Consider the following 14,891-nt stretch of genomic DNA (forward strand, 5'->3'; position numbering starts at 1 on the left):
CCGGCCCGCGCGGTGCACCCTGGGAAGGAGGCGGACGCCGGCTCCTCACCAAGATGGCGGCGCTGTCGGCGGCGCGGTGCCTGGTGCTGCGGACCCGGGGCGGCTCCCTGCTGCCGCCGCCACCCGGGCCCCGCCTGCGGCCCCCCCAGGTGAGACCCGCCGGCCGCGCCGCGCCGCGCCCGGGCCGCGCCCCCCCGGGCTCTGCGCCCTGCCCGGCCCTGAAGGTCACCGGGGCGCGGCGCCCCCGCCCGGTCGGGCCCGGGGCCCCGCAGCTGGGGAGCGGCCGCTGGCCCTCGGGGCGCTCCGGGCTGGGTGTGGCCGGGCGGGGACCCCCGGCGGGCGCCTCTCTCGCCTCGGCAGGCCGCGGGCGGGGGCGAGTCGTCCGGCCGGGCGCTGGCGCCGGAGCTCCGGGTCTCTCCGCGGGGGCCGCGCTGCGCCGATCTCGCCCCGCAGGCGGCTGCCGGGGGCCAGCAGGAGCGCGGCCGCCTCCTGCTGCGCGCTGGGGAAGCGGGAGCCTTCGGAGGGGTCAGGTCGTCGCCCTCGGCTCCGGGCTCCGGCTCCCTTTCCCTTCATAAGCGTGTCTGCGAGCCTCGGCTTTCCCCTCCCGCACGGGCCTGGGTCTCCCCAGGGAGCGAGCCGCGGGGCTGCCCCCGTTCCCGGGAGCCGCGGGGCTGCCCCCGTTCCCGGGTGCCGCATCTGTTACCGGGGCATCGTCCCCTGTATGATCCTGCGGCTAGTGAGAGTGGCATCACATACCTGGCATTTTGCGTCTTCCCAGCACTGAGGAATTATGGACGAATCCTTCTCTCTCTACTAAGGTGTGTCAAGGTCATCACTCCCGTCTTCCAGTCAGCATGGTTTTATTGGAAATTGGGTGTAATTAAACCTGAGTTTATTCTTTTCATCGATTCCAAGGTCCAAAAGGATTGTTGTGATCATGTGGTCTGACTGCCCGTGTAACACGGGCCAGACACCTGCCCCAAGATCATTCCTAGAGCAGAGCTTTAGAAAAACAGCCAGTCCTGATTTAAAAAATCACCAGTGATGGAGAATCCACCACGACCCTGGGGAAATTGTTCCAGTGGTTAATTATCCTCCGTGTTAAAAATTTACGCTTTATTTCCTGTCAGAATTTGTCTAGTATCAGCTTCCAGTGACTGGATCATGTTAGACCTTCCTCTGCTAGATTGAAGAGCCCATTGTTAAATATTTGTTCTTCATATAGGTACTTACAGACTGATCAAGTCACCTCTTAAACTTCTCTTTGGGAAGCAAAATAGGTGAGATTGCAGGTTTGATAAAGGTAACTACATAGCTGTAATAGACTTAAATTTTTGTAAGGTTTTTGGCTAAGTAGCAGACAACATTCTGATAAACTAGCACTGTATGGTATCCGAGTACGTGTCCTGTGAAAACATACAGAGAAAGGCAACAAAATGATTAGGGATATGGAATAGCTTCCATATGAGGAGAGATTAAAAAGACTGGAATTTAAAAAGTTAGAAAAGAGATGACTAAGGGGGGATATGATAGAGGTCTATAAAATCATGAATGGTGCAGAGAACATGAATAAGGAAGTGTTATTTACTACTTCGTATAACACAAGAACCAGGGGTCACCCAATGAAATGAATAGGCAGCAGGCTTAAAACAAAAGGAAGTATTTCTTCACACAACGCACAGTCAATCTGTGGAACTCGTTGCTTGGGTTGTTGTAAAGGCCAAAAGACTGACTGGATTCAAAAAAGAATGAGAAGTTCCTGGAGGACAGGTCCATCGATGGCTATTAGCCAAGATGGTCAGGGATGAAACCGCATGTTTTGGGTATCCCTAAACCTCTGTCTGCCAAAAGCTGGGGTTGGACAACAGGGGTGAATCACTCAATAAATCGCCCTGTTCTGTTCATTCCCTCTGAAGCATCTGGCATTGGCCACTGTCAGCAGACGGGATACTGGGCTAGGTGGACCATTAGTCTGCCCCAGGATGGCCGTTCTTATGTTAAATGGACTAACAGCGGGCTAAGTGAGAGATCTGAGAAAGTAGTTGTCAGTGGGGGAACCATTCTTAAATGGGAGAGTCTGGTGGTGGTCCACAGGGATTAGTACTGGGCTTGATGCTATTCAACTTGTGGGGGATAGCTCAGTGGCTTGAGCATTGGCCTGCTAAACCCAGGGTTGCGAGTTCAATCCTTGAGGGGGCCATTTAGGGATGTGGGGCAAAAATTGGGGATTGGTCCTGCTTTGAGCAGGGGGTTGGACTAGATGACCTCCTGAGGTCCCTTCCAACCCTGATATTCTATGATAAGTGTAATATAAGATCACTGCTAATAAAAACTTGTGGATGACACAAGGGTTGGCAGAGTGGTAAATAGTGCTGAGGACAGGCCAGTTGTACAGAGATCTGGATCGCTTGGTAAGATGGACCCATTCAAACAAAGTGCAACCAAATGGAAAGTTACAAATTTAGGAACCAGCAATGCAGGCCTGACCTACAGGCTGGGGGATTGTATCCTGGACATCAGTAACTTTGGAAAAGATCACAGGGGATGAACAACTGAACAGAAGTCTGCTGTGCCAGAAAGGGCTAATGTGATCCAGGGATGTATAAATGGGGAGTAGAAGTGGGGAGGGATTTTACCTCTAGCCACGGTGTTGCTGAGACGGACACTGGAAAGCTGCAGCCACTTCTGGGGGCTACATTTTAAAAAGGATGTTGAAAAATTGGAGAGGTGCAGAAAAGAGCCACAAAAATGATTCACAGGCTGGAGAAAATTCCTTAAGGAGCTCAATCTGTTTAATTTACGGAAGAGTGAGAGATGATTTGATCACAGTGGGTAAGGACTGTCACAGGAAAAAACACCAGGTGCTAACGTGCTCTTTGAGCTAGTAGGGTGGCATCTGGAAGCTGGAGCAAGACAGTCAGATGAGAAACTAGGTACAGATGTTTAGCAGTGAGGGTGGTGAACCACTGGGACAGACTCCCCAGGAACGTATAGAGTCTCCACCTATGTCTAAGTCCTCACATCCATGCTAGTTGCCTTTCGGGAAGCGTCAGCCAATCAGTTTACTGGGCCCAATATTGGGTAACTGGGTGGGATTCCCTGGCCTGTGCTATACGGGGGATCAGACTGGATCCCTTCTGGTCTTAAACTCAGAGAAGCAGCAGCATGGTGAGACACCATGACTTGTCCAAGTCCAGTGCTTAAATCAGCATGAACTGGGTTCCTGGCTCCCAGTCCCCATGCTCAGATTAGTGCTTTCTGCAGAGGTGTTGGCGTGTGGTATGCTGCAACAGGCATCGCTGTAGTTAGTGTGGCTGCAGCTGGCTGTGAGGTGGTCCGAGTGGGTATTGAATGGTGCTGGACTCTGCTTTGTGGTTCCTTGTGTTGGCATGGCTGCTTCTCTTGCCGTATTGGTGACAAGGCGCTGCAATCAAACAGCAGCAGCTGCCCCGGAGCTCAGAGGGACTTGCTGAGATGGGACCATGTGCACTCATGTGACACTCCCAGCACTGGCCTCTCTGCCTGTGTCCACTGGCCTGCAGTCGGGGTGGGTAACAATCAGGGATGACAAACATTGGATTTTTTTATTTAAATTAAATACATTTGTTTTAAAAAATCTATTTAAAATTAAATTTGAAATTGACAGTCTGTTAAGGACTAAACTTACTGTAATCTATTAATCATTTAAACTAAATATAAAACATAGTGTTAAGCTGTACACATTTATCACTGAAGTTTTAAGGAATATCAAACCACTGAACTGGTGGAGTTTCTGGCTAAGCACTGGAAACCAGAGTTTGTCGAAGCGCTAAACCTGCTTTTGACAGCGGCAGCCTGTTTTGCAGGTGCAGAGGGAATATTGTCTTAATTTCAGTCTATTCCTCGAGTTCAGTGACTAGTTCATTCAAAGGTAAGAAACCAATTGGGAGCTGAAAAAGCAGGAAAACTTTTCCTCTCTTCCAATCTACGAATAAAAACAAGGTGAGAGAGGGATGAGATCTACTAGCTCTAAAATCCTGACTGTTTCTGGTCACCACATTCATCAGTTCAATTAATTAATTACAGATAATACGTCCTTTGTTTAACACCTGAGTTAGTTTTAAATACAACACATACATAAGGCAAACAATTGATCGAGGTGTCCACCACACTCAAGTTAGTTTTATTTAAACTAATAAAAAGATTAAAAATACTGTTTTGTGCACTTCAATTAAATTCCAAATTCTATCCAAATCACAATACAAATGTAACCTAGTAAATAAATGCACCATTTGCAATTTTCTAACTTAATAAATCAGGAAAGGTAGGGTCTGTTCTGGGTCTGGCGTGGAGCACGGTGTAGTGGTTATAGACAGTCTAGCCACCCCTGTGAATGTGGCACATGCCTTGTGAGAGGCTGCGTGGCTAAGAGTTGAGCCCATCACCTGCTGTCCATGTCTCACCCCTTCACTCCCGCCGATGTGGAGGGCTCCACTGTGTGACACTGCCCATGAGATGCTGTGGGGCTGGGCCTGGTTACTGTCCTGCCCTGCTGTGGGAGCTCTGTGCCCCCTGCTCACTCCCACCATGGATGCACATGGGTCAGCTCCCTTGAGGGCTATTGGGCCTGGGCTTTCCATAGTCCTGCCCGCTGCTCCCCTTGTAGAGAAAAGGGGAAGTTGCTTGTCCCAGTGCCCCAGAGACCCCCATCTCTGTGTCTGGTGAGGGGTGGGCTGAGAGGCCTGGACTCGCCCCATGTGCCTGGTGCTGGCTGGTTGGCTTAAACAGAATCCATCCAGCAGGGAGCTCTGGAGAGCCACAGCCCACCCACCTGCTGCTTCCCACCCCTACCCCTCCGGTGCAAGTGCTCCAGGGCCCCCACTGGGGGCTGCCGCTCAGACAGCTGAAATTTCAGCTCCTGCTCCTGACCCCGCTGCGCCCTTCCCAGTCTGTGTGGAAGGGGGACTCTGCTTCCTTCTGCTCGGGCGGGAGCAGGCCAGCGTCTCCTGCCTGTCAGGGGAGATGGAGGCACCCGGCTGAGCAGGCTTGGAGGCATGTTGCATCCCATGCACCCACAGGCTGCTCCCCCACCCTCCTCTCCTGGGGCGTGGGAAGGTTCCAAAGGCCCTGCCGGGGTGGACTCTGGGGAGCGTGGCTGGGGGCGGGTGCCCCTTGCTGGAGCTGGCAGGCTGACTGGCTCTCGTCTGTGTTCCAGGCCAGCATGTCGTCGCTGTCAGGCATGTCCCGTGGCAGGAAGGTGGCGCTGTCCGCGCTGGGCGTGCTGGCTGCCGGCGGGGCTGGCCTGGCCCTGGCTCTCCACACGGCTGTGAGTGCCAGTGACCTGCTGCTGCACCCTCCCAGCTACGCCTGGAGCCACAACGGCCTGCTGGCCTCCCTGGATCATGACAGGTAGGTGAGGGGGGCGCCGGCTGTCCTGGGGATGGAGTGAACCCGTGGCTGGAGGGAGGGCAGCCCGGGGGTGAGCTGCCAGCCCCCTGCAGGGGGTCAGAGCACAGGCAGGTGGGGAAGCTGCATCCCGGGGTGACAGGTCAGCCCCACAACTCTTGGCTCTCGCTGGCCCTTGGCTGATGTTCGGGCTCCCCCAGGGAATGCTGGGGGCTTGGGGTCTGGCTATGGCACAGGGGCTTGCTGTGACTCTGCTCCTCCAGCCCCTTCCCACTCAGAGCCATGGGGAGCAGATAAGGTTAGGCCAGGCAGAGGGGCTCACGGCCACCTCTCTCTTCCCAGCATCCGGCGCGGCTACCAGGTGTACAAGCAGGTGTGTGCCGCCTGCCACAGCATGGAGTACCTGGCCTTCCGCAATCTCATCGGCGTCTCCCACACCGAGGCTGAAGCCAAGGCCCTGGCCGAGGAGGTGAGACTGACAGCGGTGGGGACTCTCCGAGGGGGGGGATCCACGCCCCAGTTCTGGCAGCTGGCTCTTGCTAGCTGGTGTGTGTTGGAAGTGGGGGGAAGAGCTGGACTCGCTGCTGTGTGCCCTCCCAGGCCCTGGGTGATGGGAAGCTCGCACCTCACAGTCATGCACTGTGGGCTGCCTGGGCCCCAGCCCAGTGCTCTGTGTCTGTGAGACACAGAGGCCCCAGCCTGGTGCTCTGTCTCTGCGACCTGGTGAGATGCAGTGGGCCCCTGGCCCCAGCTCAGTGCTCTCTGTGGGATGCGTGGGGGCCCCTGGGCCCCAGCTCGCTTCTCTCTGTGGGGTGGGAGGGCCCCTGGCCCCAGCTCAGTGCTCTCTGTGGGGTGGGCCCTGGGCCCAACTGTCTGCAGCCTGGTAGAATGCTGGGGCACCAGGACCCTGGCTCAGTACTCTGTGGGGTGAGCTGGGCCCCGGCTCAGTGCTCTCTGTGGGACACGGGGGCCCTGGGCCCTGGCTCAGTGCTCTCTTGTGCCAGGTGGGACGCGGGGGCCCCTGGGCCCCGGCTCAGTGCTCTCTGTGGGACGCGGGGGCCCTGGCTCAGTGCTCTCTCGTGCCAGGCGGAGGTGGTCGATGGCCCTGATGAGAACGGCGAGATGTTCACGCGCCCAGGCAAGCTCTCCGATTACTTCCCCAAGCCCTACCCCAACCCTGAGGCGGCGCGAGCAGCCAACAACGGGGCGCTGCCCCCAGACCTGAGCTACATCATCAGCGCCAGGTGAGGCCCCCTCCAGTGCGCCCTTGGGGGGCTGAGCAGCTGGTAACAGGGCAGCCGGGGAGGAGCGCAGGGCCCAGCCGGCTGAGCCAGGTCTCTGAGAGGTGCTGGAGCAGTGCATGCTGAGACTAACTCAAGCGGCTGGAGCTCCCATGCGCAGATGGTGCTGGGGACAAGCTGAGCCCAGGTGGGTGCTCTGTGCTGCAGGCCCTAAGCACACCCAGTGAGGCCTAGGGCCCACCCCCAGGAGAATCAGAGGCTCCTTTCAGGCCCTCCCACTTCCTCCCCCATCTCGGGGTGTCAGTGGGTCGGAGGCCGGGATTTCACTGCCGAGGGCTCATCGCCCTGGCCTGAGGGGCAGGGCAGCCACACAGCATGGCTGCTCTGGCCTGGGGGCGGCTGGGTCTCGGCCAGGGCCTGGGATCTCACCTGGCCTTGTCTTTCAGGCACGGGGGTGAGGACTACGTGTTCTCCCTCCTCACCGGCTACTGCGACCCGCCCACTGGGGTGGTCATGAGGGAAGAGCTGCACTACAACCCCTACTTCCCGGGGCAGGCCATCGCTATGGCGCCCCCCATCTACAGCGAGATCCTGGAGTTCGAGGATGGTAAGAGGTGCTCTGTGCCGGGAGGCCCCCCAGCCTGTCCCGGAGCGGGGCCCTTTCCAGCCAGGGGCTTGTGGAGGGTCGGCTGAGGTGCCTGTTGCCTGCACAGCCGCAGCACAGAGCCAGGGCCTCGCGCCCCAAGCAGCCTGGAGTCCCTTCTGTGCTGGCTGTGCTCTGTGCTTCTCCCCAGGGGCCGGCCCCAGCCTGCTCTGGGCCTGCGCTCGGGGCACCGTGGACCCTGCTCTGGGCCTGCATGCGGTGGGGCTGGGCACGGGGTGGGGCTGGGTGCCTGCTGACCCTGCTCTCGGCCTGCGTGCAGGGTGGGGCTGGACGCCCACAGACCCTGTTCCGGGCCGCACGGGGTGGGGCTGGGCGCCCGCGGACCCTGCACACGGGGCGCCGCTGACTCTGCTTTGTCCCAGGGACCCCGGCCACCATGTCCCAGATAGCGAAAGACGTGTGCACATTCCTGAGGTGGGCAGCAGAGCCGGAGCACGATCACCGCAAACGCATGGGAATGAAGGTCAGTGCCTGCCCCCGGGGTGCTGGGGACAGGGGCTCCTCTCTGGGGGGCCTGAGGAGTGCCCTGGACTGGAGGGAGGAGCCCGGCCTGGCCTGCTGGCAAGGCTGGGCATGTGTCTGAGCGATTCCTGCCGGCCGTCGCCCTGGCCAGAGCCTTGGGCCCATGCACTGCTGGGGGAAGGTGCTCGGAAGCAGGGCAGGGCCTGGCCTAACCCCTCCCCTTCCCTTCCCAGATGCTGATCATGGCTGGCCTCCTGGTGCCCCTCACCTACTACCTGAAGCGCCATAGGTGGTCTGTACTAAAGAGCAGAAAAATCGCGTACCGGCCCCCCAAGTAAGAACTGGACCGGAGCCTGCCACCCTGCGGGCCTTGGCCACCCAGCCGCCGTGCGGCCCCTCCCGGGACAGGAATGTATGTACAGCTGGACAGACAGACGGGTACAGCCCACTCCTCATGACGTGTTACTCTTATTTAATGTCCTCTCCCTTGGACACAGCCGCTCGTCTGCTAGGCCTGGGAAAGGACTCTGGGAAGGGGGGTGGCTGCTGTCTGCACGTGCCCGCTGAGGGGGCAGAAATAAACCTTCAGTCTTCAGTGGGGAAGTGTGGTGTGGTGTGTTGGCCTAGGCCCTGCCCGGGGGGCCCTCGCCTTCCCCTGGCCCTGTCACTCCCACCTGCTGCCCTGCCTCCTTCCCACCCCCAGGGGAGCCCAGTACAGCCCAAGGGGAAGGCCTGTGCCCTGCAGCCCCAGCTTCTGGGGAGCCTGTGTGTAATGGTGGCATTTATTAAACAGTTCTGTCCCCAGAGCAGCATCTGTCTGAGTTGTGTTGGGGCCAGCGGGAACGCAGCACTCACTTTACGGAGGGAGGTGCCCGATAGAGGCTGATTTTTCTCCTCCCCCCTCCCACATGGCAGTGAGGAGGGGCCCCACTCCCTCCCTCAGGCTTCATGGAGAGCAGCCCTGTCCCTCTTCCTAGCATGCTGCAGGGAAGGGCACTGCACAGAGGCCTGGCTGGGGTCCTCCGTGCTCCCTCCCCTTGCAGTGGGGGTGGGGCAAATCAGTTACCCCAGCTCTTGGCCACTGCTGCTAGCATCTCAGGGGCTGCAGTGCCCTGCGGCATGGGCACCAGCTGCTGCCCCGGTGCCTCCAACAGATGTGTGTGTTGCTGTGCAGTGGCCCTAACTCTGCCTCCCCAGAGCCAGACCAGCCTGGCACTGGCCCCATCTCCACGAGCTGCTGGATTCCTGCAGGAGCAGCCACGATGGGCTCTCCTGCCATGCCGGCTGGGGGTGGCACCGTTCACAGCCTGAGCTGCCCAAAGGGGCAGAGAGCCCAACTGGGGCCTTTTGGGGCTGCTTCCTTGCACCAGCTCCGGCAGGCCACAGCCACCCTCAGGAGGTAAATCCTTCAAGCGGCCTGGCCATGAGCTGGGCAGTGCCAGGCTGCCCCCAACAGCTCAGCCCGAGGGGTGAGAGGGAGGCCAGCCTGGAGCAGCTTGTGCTACGCTGGGCATGGGGGGACTGGGCCAGGGCCAAGGGACATCTCTGCCCCCTGCACATGACAGTAAGGGATAAGTGTGCAGCTTTCCTGGGCCCCGAGGGGCTGGTGGCTCCTGGACCTGCCCCTGCAGCCCAAGGATCCTCCAAAGGAAGGATCCTCCCAGAAGTGGGGAACACCAGCCTCTGTAAACCCCCGCCCCCCAAGGTCGTTACGGGGAGCTCCCTGTGTTGGGGGAGGCACTCAACAGCCACAGGAGAGGGTACAGGGCAAGTGAAGGCAAGGCCCAGGTTAAATTGCAGGGGGGCTGAGGACCTCTCTACACCAGCAGCATTTCCCCACCCCCAGTTACCCCAGCCCTGCATAGCTCCAGAAGCACGAATGTAGCCCTGGGGCCAGGCAGGCAGGTGCAGAGGCAGCAGCTGCTCTGAAATCCTGACCCCAAACAGCTCCTTCCCTGGCCTGCCCGGGGCTGCAGAGACAGGCCCAGCCTAGGGCTCAGCAGGAAGAAGGCCCTGGGCCAGGGTCAGCGTGGGAGGTGAAAGCCCCCCAGAGCAGGGAGGAGCCCCTCAAGGCACTGCACGGGCAAGGGCTAGGCGCTCCCCCAGGAGCAAGGCACCTGCCTGACCTGTGCTGGGGCCAGGGGGCTGCCGAGTGGGGGAGGCCCAGGCATGGCTCCGCGTGCTCAGTGGCAGTTCTGGCAGTGCGGGTGGCACCTCTGCCCATTGACGTTACAGCGGCATCCTCCACTGGTGTCACCAGGGCCCTGGAGGGGAGGAGAGTGTCAGGGGGGGACGACGACGACTATGGACAACAGACACACCTGCCCCCAGCTGCCTGTGGGGGGGAAATGTTCAGCAGCATCTCCCCACCTCTCCCTGGGGGGCTGCATTCAAAGGTGAAAGGAGCCAGAGCCAGCTGCTCCCCTCCAGCCCCCAGGAGCAGCATGTCAGGGCCAGGGAGGGTCCCACCAGCAGGAACAGCTCTGGAGCCAGGGTGGGGGCCAGGGGAGGGGAAGGCTGCTGCTCCCACATGCATGAGCCTCAGGGCTCCCTCCCGGGGGAGGGTTGGGGGCACCAACCCTAGTTCTGCCTGGCTCGGGGGGTGGCTCCCCTCCTGCCCAGAGCCCAGGCTTCTAGCCCATGCGTTGCCCTGAGCGCCCCTCTTCTAGCAGCTGGGGCAGAGCCTTGGGCACCTGAGCCCCATGGCCTGGCAGGGGGCCAGGTCAGCTTTTCCCTGCCTGGTGCAGTAGCTCACGGGAGGGGAAATCTCCCACTGGAGCCAGGGGGAAGGGGCAGCCATGCAGCCAGGCGGAGGAGCCTGCTCCTTGCACAACCTGCTACTCCCCTGGCCATGGCCTAACTTCCCCCCAACATGAGCTCCTGGGGGAGGCAGCAGAGGCCCAGCCTGGCATGGCAGGTGCAGTTCCCTGCCCTGGGGACAGGCGCTTGGGGGCCAGGGCTGCTGGTCCTGTGACAGCTCACCGCAGGCCCCCAGCGTGGCCCCTTGGTCACCCAGCAGATCTCCGTCTGGCAGACAGTGCAGCGGATCCAGTCACAGCCGTCCTTTTTCTGCACGATGATCCGGCATACGGGGCAGTGCATGGCCTCGCCCATCTGCACCAGTGTCTGCGAGGGGAAGGCAGCTGTCAGAGGAGACAGAGCTGGGGGGAGCCCAGGGCTGGACAAGCAGGGGGCTGTGGGTTGGGATGAGAGGTGTTGGCAGAGCTGGGAGAGGGGGGAGCCCAGGGCTGGGCTCGCCGGGGCTGCAAGTCAGGAGTGAGGGGCCCTGGTAGAGCTGTGGGGGTGCCTGGGGCTAGGCTAGCAGGGGGCTGTGGGTCAGGATTGAGGGGCACCAGTAGAGCTGTGGGGGTGCCTGGGGCTGGGCTAGCAGGGGGCTGCGGGTTGGGAGTGAGGGGCACCGGTAGAGCTGGGGGGCAGGGTGTAGGGCTGGGCTAGCAGGGGGCTGCGGGTTAGGAGTGAGGGGCACTGGCAGAGCTGGGGGGTGCCTGGGGCTGTGGGGAGCCCAGGGCTGGCAGTGAGGCTGGGAACTGCTAGCCCTGTTTTACGTGGGGCACAGGCCTTCCCCAAGACCATACAGCAAACCATGCCAGAGCCGGGAAGACCCGCTCCCCCTTGACCTGCAGCACGGCCAGGGGCTCTCCTGGGCTGGGCCCAGCGCCCAGGGCCGTGCTCTCACCTGCAGCATGTCGCTGGTCTGCCGGGCCGCAGCGTCGGCCTGGGCCTGGAGCTGCAGGTCGTCCTGGTACTGGCGGCAGTCCTTCCCCTCGTGGATGGCCTGGGCGGGGGATGAGATGGGCAGCAATCAGCCCCTGCTCCCCTGCAGCAGCCTCTGCGTGGGTAGGCCCTGGGCCGGCTGAGAGCCCCACACAGCCGCTCCCAGCTGGCCTGGCACTGCGCCATGGGCCCCTGCCTATGGTGCTTGGTTGGGGGTGGGGGGGGAGCCAGGGAGGCTGGGCTTTGACCCCGGGGCAATGGCCAATCCCCTCTCAGTCTCCAGGGCCCCCTCTGCCATGGGAGCTCGGCGCCCCTCCAGGGGATACAGCACTCTCCCAGCCCCAGGGCAGGACCCAGGGCTTGGATATTAAGTGACTGACTCGCCTCCTGCCCCAGCAACGCAGCAGCCCTTGGTTCTGCTCAAGCCCTCCCCCAGAACCTGCACCTCAGCCCCCCATGTCACCTCCTCCCTTGCTGCACCCTGCCCCGGAGCAGCCTCCCACCCTGAAATCCTGACGGGGCCCTGGGATGAAGTAGGAATTATTTGTATAATTTTATGATGCCTTTGTGTGCCTCAGTTCCCCTCTATACTTTGATTCGCTCCCCAGTGGAGGAAGTGGGTGACGGCTGCTCATGGGGGGCAGCACAGAACAGGGTAGGGGTGATGCCTGGCTGTCTGGGCCAGGAACTGGACCTGCTGGAAGCAACCCCATGTCAATGCAGAAGCTCACAGCGAGACTAGGAAGCCCCAACGACTCAGAGGAAGGTGACATCGGCACTGCTCAGCAGGGAAGTGGAGCAGAGACCCCAGCTCCAGCCATGAGCAGCAGGGGATGAAGCCTGGGGCTCTCCAGGGGCAGACTGAAGAGGTCAGAGAGAGACAGAGTCTGGGACGCAGCCCCTGCAGCTTGGCTGGCTGATTGCTCCGGCTCGGCAGACAGACGGTGCTTTTACCCTCAGTTCTTGGTGCTGAGCTAGGGCCAGCCCAGGCTGCATCCCAGCTGACTAACGAACCCTGCACTGCCTGGTTACTGCAAACACTGGCTGATGAACTCGTCCCCCGACTCTCTCCCAGGGTCTGTCTCAGTGGGACTTGCAGGCCAGCGCTCCCGGCATGACGCAGCAGAGCTGGAGCCCCCCCGGGACTCAGTCCAGACTGCAGGGGCCCCCCTGCTGGGGGACCCCATCACACTGAAGGGCGCCTCCAAGGGACTGTTCCCAAGCAGGGGCGTAGCACAGAGCCTGTGGCTCCATGACAGTCCCAAAATCTGGAGATCACGAACCCCTCTGCGTTAGGAAAAAAGTCATTCCACTTTTTGCCCAACAGACGGCGCTGGCATGTCATGTGGGGAGCCCCCGGCTTTGCCCCGTCGGAACGGCACAGGGTCCCTGTTTCACAGCCGGCTGGAGCGGGTACAGCTCAGCTAGATCCTGAACTTGGTGGTCGTGCTGAGAGGACCCTTCTTGAACCCTATGAGTGTCTTGGCCTTCACAACATCCGCTGGCAAACAATTCCACAGGTTTACTGTGTGTTGTGTGGAAAAAATACTTCCTTTTGTTTGTGTTAAACCTGCTGCCTGTTACTTTTACTGGGTGACCCCTCACTCTTGTGTTATGTGAAAGGGTAAATCACACTTCCTTATTTACTTTCTCCACACCAGTCATGATTTTATAGACCTCTATCATATCCCCCTTAGTCGTCACTTTTCCATGCTGAAAAGTCCCAATCTTATTAATGACTCTTCATATGACAGCTGTTCCAGACCCCTCATCATTTTTGTTGCCCTTTTCTGAAACTTTTCCAATTCCAATAGATCTTTTTTAAGATGAGGTGACCCCATCTGTACGCAGTATTCAAGGAGTGGACGTACCATGGATTTATACAGAGGCAACATGATCTTTTCTGTCTTATTATCTATCCCTTTCTTAATGATTCCCAACTTTCTGTTTGTTTTTTGGCTGCTGCTGCCCACTGAGTAGATGTTTTCAGGGAACTCTCCACACTGACTCCAAGATCTTTCTTGAGTGGTAACAGCTAATTTAGACCCCATCATTGTATATGTATAGTTGGGATGAAGTTTTCCAATGTGCATTACTTTGCATTTATCAGCATTGAATTTCATCTGCCATTTGGTTGCCCAGTCACCCAGTTTTGTGAGATCCCTTTGTAGCTCTTCGCAGGCTGCCTGGGACTTAAGTATCTTGAGTAGTTTTGCAAAAAGAAAAGGAGGACTTGTGGCACCTTAGAGACTAACCAATTTATTTGAGCATAAGCTTTCGTGAGCTACAGCTCACTTCATCGGATGCATACTGTGGAAAGTGTAGAAGATCTTTTTATACACACAAACCATGTATAAAAAGATCTTCTGTACTTTCCACAGTATGCATCCGATGAAGTGAGCTGTAGCTCACGAAAGCTTATGCTCAAATAAATTGGTTAGTCTCTAAGGTGCCACAAGTACTCCTTTTCTTTTTGCGGATACAGACTAACAGGGCAGCTACTCTGAAACCTGTCATTGAGTAGTTTTGTATCATCTGCAAATTTTGCCACCTCACTGTTTACCCCTTTTCCTAGATCATTTATGAATATGTTGAATAGGACTGGGCCCAGAACAGACCCCTGGGGGACACCTCTATTTACCTCTCTCCATTCTGAAAACTGACCATTTATTCCTACGCTTTGTTTCCTATCTTTTAACCAGTTACCAATCCATGAGAGGACCTTCCCTCTTATCCCATGACAGCTTACTTTGCTTAGGAGCCTTTGGTGAGGGACCTTGTCAAAGGCTTTCTGAAAATCGAAGTACACTATATCCACTGGATCCCCCTTGTCCACATGCTTGTTGAGTTCTCTGGACACCTCCCCTCCCCTCACTCTCCAGACCCCCTCCTCTCTTCTCTCCCCCTGTCCTACCCCCCACTGCTCTGGTCCACCCTACCCATCCTGTATGTCCCACCCCCACTGCTCTGGACCCCCTCTCCATCCCACTCCCCATCCCCTGCACAGCTCCAGTGCTCTGGACCCCCCCCCCATGCTCCAGACCCCCCTGCTTCAGACCTCCCCTCCCCAACCCCCTACTCTGCTGCCCTCTCCTCCCATGCTCCTGCTACTCTGTATGTAGCCCTGGTGCGAGGGCTGCTGGAATCTTGGGTCCAATTCTGGTGCCCACAATTCAAGAAGGATGGTGATACATTGGGGAGGGGTCAGAGATGAGCCATGGGAATGATTACAGGGTTAGAAACCTGCCGTAAAGTGAGAGACTCCAGGAGCTCCGTCTGTTTAACATAACAAGGAGCTGGTTAAGGGGTGACTTGGTCACAGTCTGTAAGTACCTACGTGGGGAACAGAGATTTGATCATGGGCTCTTCAGTCTAGCAGGAAAAGGTCTGACCTGAGCCAATGG

General features: G+C 58.6%; 2 protein-coding genes across 2 annotated transcripts in view; one reads left to right on the plus strand and one right to left on the minus strand.

Annotated features, from left to right (window-relative positions):
• The first annotated feature begins 38 nt into the window (after window positions 1-38).
• On the plus strand, window positions 39-8,347 carry CYC1 (cytochrome c1). The gene is made up of 7 exons (XM_074943645.1): window positions 39-149; window positions 5,195-5,388; window positions 5,728-5,854; window positions 6,472-6,629; window positions 7,073-7,233; window positions 7,653-7,753; window positions 7,986-8,347. The coding sequence occupies exons 1-7, from the start codon at window positions 54-56 to the stop codon at window positions 8,088-8,090; spliced, it is 942 nt and encodes a 313-aa protein (XP_074799746.1). The 5' UTR covers window positions 39-53; the 3' UTR covers window positions 8,091-8,347.
• The window catches only part of SHARPIN (SHANK associated RH domain interactor), a 49,926-nt gene continuing 39,921 nt past the window's right edge, over window positions 4,887-14,891 (minus strand). The window contains 3 exon segments of the mRNA XM_074943646.1: window positions 4,887-10,016; window positions 10,735-10,878; window positions 11,450-11,548. Coding sequence (XP_074799747.1) covers window positions 9,936-10,016; window positions 10,735-10,878; window positions 11,450-11,548 — 324 coding nt within the window. The 3' untranslated portion in view covers window positions 4,887-9,935.

Source organism: Natator depressus, chromosome 2, assembly GCF_965152275.1.
Source record: "Natator depressus isolate rNatDep1 chromosome 2, rNatDep2.hap1, whole genome shotgun sequence".
Taxonomy (NCBI): domain Eukaryota; kingdom Metazoa; phylum Chordata; order Testudines; family Cheloniidae; genus Natator; species Natator depressus.

Coding starts and splice junctions, on each gene's coding strand:
- CYC1 (XM_074943645.1), top strand. CDS start 54: ATGGCGGCGCTGTCGGCGGCGCGGTGCCTGGTGCTGCGGACCCGGGGC. Junction 5,855..6,471: donor CCAAGGCCCTGGCCGAGGAG/GTGAGACTGACA, acceptor CTCTCGTGCCAG/GCGGAGGTGGTCGATGGCCC. Junction 7,754..7,985: donor GCAAACGCATGGGAATGAAG/GTCAGTGCCTGC, acceptor TTCCCTTCCCAG/ATGCTGATCATGGCTGGCCT.